Source organism: Miscanthus floridulus, chromosome 1 (assembly GCF_019320115.1).
Source record: "Miscanthus floridulus cultivar M001 chromosome 1, ASM1932011v1, whole genome shotgun sequence".
Lineage (NCBI taxonomy): Eukaryota > Viridiplantae > Streptophyta > Magnoliopsida > Poales > Poaceae > Miscanthus > Miscanthus floridulus.
Window position 1 is genome coordinate 43061907 of NC_089580.1, and position 5477 is coordinate 43067383.

General features: G+C 44.1%; 1 protein-coding gene across 1 annotated transcript; it reads left to right on the forward strand.

Moving 5' to 3' along the window:
* Window positions 1-925: 925 nt before the first annotated feature.
* On the forward strand, window positions 926-4611 carry LOC136501894 (calreticulin-like). Its single transcript, XM_066497442.1, has 14 exons — window positions 926-1142; window positions 1775-1882; window positions 1978-2170; window positions 2263-2521; window positions 2621-2677; window positions 2871-2918; window positions 3036-3122; window positions 3216-3273; window positions 3391-3458; window positions 3543-3638; window positions 3722-3769; window positions 3903-3947; window positions 4044-4124; window positions 4212-4611. The coding sequence occupies exons 1-14, from the start codon at window positions 1022-1024 to the stop codon at window positions 4221-4223; spliced, it is 1281 nt and encodes a 426-aa protein (XP_066353539.1). The 5' UTR covers window positions 926-1021; the 3' UTR covers window positions 4224-4611.
* The last annotated feature ends 866 nt before the right edge of the window (window positions 4612-5477 follow it).

Below are 5477 nucleotides of genomic sequence, written 5' to 3' on the forward strand. Positions count from 1 at the left end.
GCTATACCAACCTAATAAGACGATAGACGAGAAGGGTTTTCCTTGCAAACTTGAGGAGGCGAAAGCGATGGAGAAAAAAATGGTTTCAAATGCGCTATGTTGGTTTTAGGAGAAAGAAAAACCGCGTCATGAGCAGTCCAACTTCAATATCATCTATAGGGCATATTCAGCTGGTATTAAAGCCGGCTGATAAGCTGGTTCTAGCTGATTTATTATGAGAGAAAAATACTGTAGATTCTAGCTGATAAGTTCAAGCGAACAGGCCTTATAGAATTGCATTAGCTAGAGCCAGGGCTACAAAGAGCCATCTCAAATAGAGTCTATATTTCTGTGGTTGTTTTGAAACATATTTACATAGGGTGGGCAAGCATGCATATACTCCCTTTATCTCCAAAAGATGCAATTCTAGCTTTCTACAAAGTCAATTTATCTCAACTTTAATCAAATATGTACAAAAAATAATATATCTATAATACCAAAAATTATAATTAAATTCATCATAAATTAATTTTTATAGTTCATATATCGATTTTTGAGTTATAATTAATAATATACTATTTTCTATAAAACTTAGCTATATATTTTAGAAAGTTTGATTCGCCAAATGCACAATTGCATAGGGCAGGGCCTTCTACCACAGAGAGTACGAAGAGCGATCATTCCAACTTTCCAAGGCGAGGCGCCGGCGCGCATGGTGGCACTTACGAAACACGTCGAACTTGCCACGCGGCGCATCACCATTGGCCTGTTGCCGTTCCCGTGAGTACAGCAGGGCAGCCATCGCGGGCCACGTGTGCACTGCGAGCCTAGTCACCTTCCGCGGCCCCAGCCGTCAGCCACAACGCTGAACCCAAGGTAACCTAACCGGATGCGATGCGACGGGGACCCCTCTGCCCGCCCGCTCCTTATTTAGCGCGCGGTGCGTTCCGTGCTCGCTATCCACCAGGAGGATAATCAGAGGAAGGTTCTAGTAGTTTCCACTCGACTCGAAGTGGTAGGCGTTTGCTCGCCGTCGACGGCGATGCCGATCCTCGAGAGGTCGTCGGCCCCCGCCGCGGCTGCCGCCGCCGTCGCGGCCCTGATCGCGCTCGCGTCCGTCGCTGGCGTCGCCGGCGAGGTCTTCTTCGAGGAGAAGTTTGACGGTAAATACCCGGATCTCACCCGTCTCTTCGTGGTCTCTGGATCTCCTGTGCTCCTGAGGCGCTGTGCTTGAATTGCTGTCCTGTGCGGCTGTTACTGTTTTTTGTGGCCTGTTTGCACTCGGGGTCCGGCGAAGGTGATGTTGCCCGGTTTCAGTGGAGGCCTGCAGGCACTCCCACATCTGCCCGCGGGCGGGAGGAGCTGCGCAGGGACGATGGTCGCATTGCTGTTCGTTGGTTCGTGGAGCGATGCCGGTGCGGCTGTTACTGTTTTTCGTGGTCTCGTTTGTTCTGGAGCGCGTTCGCGTCCGTGGGAGTCCAGCGCGCGCCGCGAGGGATCTCTAGCCCAACCCGCCGCTGGCTGTTTTCTCTCGTGATCTCACGGTCTCGTAGTGTTTCATTTCGTCTGTGTTCTGCACTGATTCTTTCTTCGCGTGCATAGATCAGCCTGTTGCGGTGGTAATCGTGTTCGTGTGTGTGTGTTTTGATTCGTTTGCAATAGTTTCGGAAATTTCGGGTAACTCGATAAGGTTTGTTGAGCCGCAAGGTTTCAGATTTTCGCCGTTTGTGAGATGACTTCGTCGTTATCTGGAGAATTTATCTATTGTCTGAACTGTGCAAACTGACGAAAACAGATGGATGGGAGGATCGCTGGGTCAAGTCCGACTGGAAGAAGGACGACAACACGGCAGGCGAGTGGAACCACACGTCCGGCAAATGGAACGGAGATGCCGACGACAAAGGTGAGAACCGACATCGGTAGGGTCACTGACCGTGTTGGTCTCTGTTCTGTTCGGCATGTTGCTTAAGTGACATCCATTTCTGTTTGTGGGTACAGGAATCCAGACCTCTGAAGACTACAGGTTCTACGCCATTTCAGCGCAGTACCCCGAGTTCAGTAACAAGGACAAGACCCTGGTGCTGCAGTTCTCGGTGAAGCACGAGCAGAAGCTTGACTGTGGTGGTGGCTATGTGAAATTGCTTGGATCTGATGTTGATCAGAAGAAGTTTGGTGGCGATACCCCATACAGGTAAAGATTGGTCTCCATCGATTTGTGTATTCAAGCTATAACATCTCTGACTGGTTGATTGAACAAACTCTATCTGTAATTTTTACTGTCAGCATCATGTTTGGGCCGGATATCTGTGGGTATGCCACCAAGAAGGTACATGCTATCCTTACTAAGAACGGCAAGAACCATTTGATCAAGAAGGAGGTGCCATGCGAGACAGACCAGCTGACACATGTTTACACCCTGATCATCCGGCCTGATGCCACATACAGCATTCTCATTGATAACGATGAGAAGCAATCTGGCAGCATCTATGTTGATTGGGATATTCTTCCTCCAAAGAAGATCAAAGACCCTGAAGCCAAGAAGGTGATGTTTAGACAATTCTTCCTGCGTTTGCTAAATACTGTAAAATCTTGGTTGAGCTCTTTTCACAGAGGAGCTTAATGTAGAATGTAATGGTTGCAGCCAGAAGACTGGGATGATAAGGAATACATTCCTGATCCCGAGGACAAGAAGCCAGAGGTATATACTTTACTAAGCTTGGCATAGTAGTTTGGGTTATATTCTGTCCACTATGTTCTGTAACTCAGAAAGCTTTAAGTAAAAGTATCATTTACTTGTATGACAATCTGAGCCTATATTGTAGTATTATAAGCAGCCTTTTTACGAGTGATCTTTATCACTGTTGGTGTCTGACTTAGATTGTTCTTTGCAGGGTTATGATGATGTTCCCAAGGAAATTCCTGACCCCGATGCAAAGAAGGTGCATATTTTGCTTATTCCATCGTTTGTTTATGGCACTTATTCCATAGTATATACACCTCCTGTGATCAGATCATCAGCAGATCCTTGATTTCACATTCTTCAATACCTGTTGCAGCCAGAGGATTGGGATGATGAGGAAGATGGTGAATGGACAGCCCCAACCATTCCTAACCCAGAGTACAAAGGACCATGGAAGCAAAAGGTATGAACATGACTAAGTGGCTTAATTATGCAAGACAAGCTGCAGTGTGTCATGACACATCTGCTGACATGAGTTGATCTTTGTGTTGTCCAGAAAATCAAGAATCCGGACTACAAGGGCAAGTGGAAGGCCCCTTTGATTGACAACCCAGGTATATTTTCCTTTCAATTTTGAGAGAGGCAATTTCACCTGAGGCTAACCCTACTTTCCATTTCAGCTTTTATGCTTATTATGAAAGTTAATTGAATTTATTTTTTGATGTGTGCAGATTTCAAGGACGATCCTTACATCTACGCTTTTGACAGTTTGAAGCACATTGGCATTGAGCTGTGGCAGGTTATTGATTTACTCCATGAACATGATGACTTTCTTAGTTATCTTGTCCGATGCCCCACTAATTTTCATTCTCTATCATACTAGGTTAAATCAGGAACTTTGTTCGACAACATTTTGATAACTGATGACCCTGAGTACGCCAAGAAGTTAGCAGTGGAGACCTGGGGCAAGCAGAAAGATGTATGCCAACTTGTCTATATGGGGTTACTGTTTTGAACTCTGCATTCCTAAGTGCACACAACTAAAATAATGATCTGTTTCAGGCTGAGAAGGCTGCCTTTGACGAGGTTGAGAAAAAGAGGCTTGAGGAGGTGATACACATGCACTGTCTTTTTGCAATCCCATACCTGTTCTTTTTTGAGATTCATGCGTAGCATAGTCCTCTCCAAAACAAAATAAATTTTATCCAGTTCAGTATTAACTCGCAATGTTTCTCTTTGACAGGAATCTGCAAGCAGTAAGGACGATGACGACGACTTAGATGTAGATGTAAGCTTTGGGTTGATTTGTTTGTGCTTAAGTTTCTACCTATATACCATGCCAATCTTTTGTTAATGCCAAATTGCAATTGCTTATGCCTGACAGGAGGATGAGGATGATGCGGACGATGACAAGGCTGATAATACTGATACTGATGAGGCCGAGGACAGCGAAGATGCTAAACATGTGCGTTAACGTCGTCCCTATACCAACAAGGCTACTCTATTTTTATTTTTTCACTTCTAACGTTCCTTCCTGTTGATGCTTGTGCAGGATGAGCTCTAGAGCGCACCGAGGTGGAGGAATGCCGTCACATCTTTTGTTCCAGTTTCAGTTTCAATCGGAGCTGTTGATGACAGAGTTACCACCCCAACAGAACAAGGCCGTAGCGCGTGCGCCGGTCTCGACATAGCGAGTAGTCCATCCCTTTGTAACACTACTGAGAAGAAGCAAATCCGGCAATTTCCATTTTCCCACTGTAGTGTCTATTCCCCTAATGCGGGCGGTAGTCAGACATCGTGAAACCAAGTTTTCATCAGTGTTGCGTAGACATATTCTTAGCTCGTTGTCTTAGTAGTTATATTATTTGCATTCCATGGCCTAAAAAATGGCCACCGCTTTCTTGTTGGGTATCTACCGTTCCGGCGATTTGTTTGGCTGGACGCGTTGGTTTAATTCTTGCTGGCCAGCGACAAAAACATGCCTGGCCTATTGGAGTCGATATGCTTGTTTGATTCCTTCCAGCGTTTGGCACAACGCCACGGGGGAAGTTCTAAACTCGTAATTCTTTCCTTTCGGCCTAATTGGCTGAGCATATCCTCTCCTTTGTAAAATTGATGTCAAACTCGTTGATAAGTCGGTGATTGAGACAGCGAAGCACCAGATGATCAATTTTCAGCATGCAGAGTGACGAAACGGGCGTTATATTTTGGATTTTAGAGTTACAAAAACTGTAACAGTATAGTATCCTGCAGTGGAAGCATAAAATTTTGCACTTTATCTTAAACTACATGAAGTTTTTGCTCTTTCTGTTTTTTTTCTATTCCCGATATCCTCCTCTTAACTCTGAAACCAAACAAATTGCACCCCGCTAACTCAAACCATTTAAATTATCTAACTCCCCGGAGTGATTCCCATAGTGATTTTATCATTTTTAAATAAAACTTTAAAAACTAGATAAGGTTTTTAAACCAAAAAGGCATCTATATAAACTCATAAAATTTTCAAGAAAAATCGTAGATAGATTGGGACACTACAAACCAGAATGAATTATTTATATTTTTGTGGAAATATATACAAAATTTTCAAAACATTCTAATAAATGTCTAAGCAAGTTTTAAGAACTTTTCATAACAAAAGCATAATATGCAACCAGTATGAATGCACTGCACATTAATGTATGTTTTTTTTTGGCCTCTCATTAAGTACAGCGGTAGAATCTGTTCGGATATAAATACACACCACCACACACGCACACCTCACACACATGGTATACGAACAAACCTACAACTATACCTAGACAACGAATGCAGCTGATAG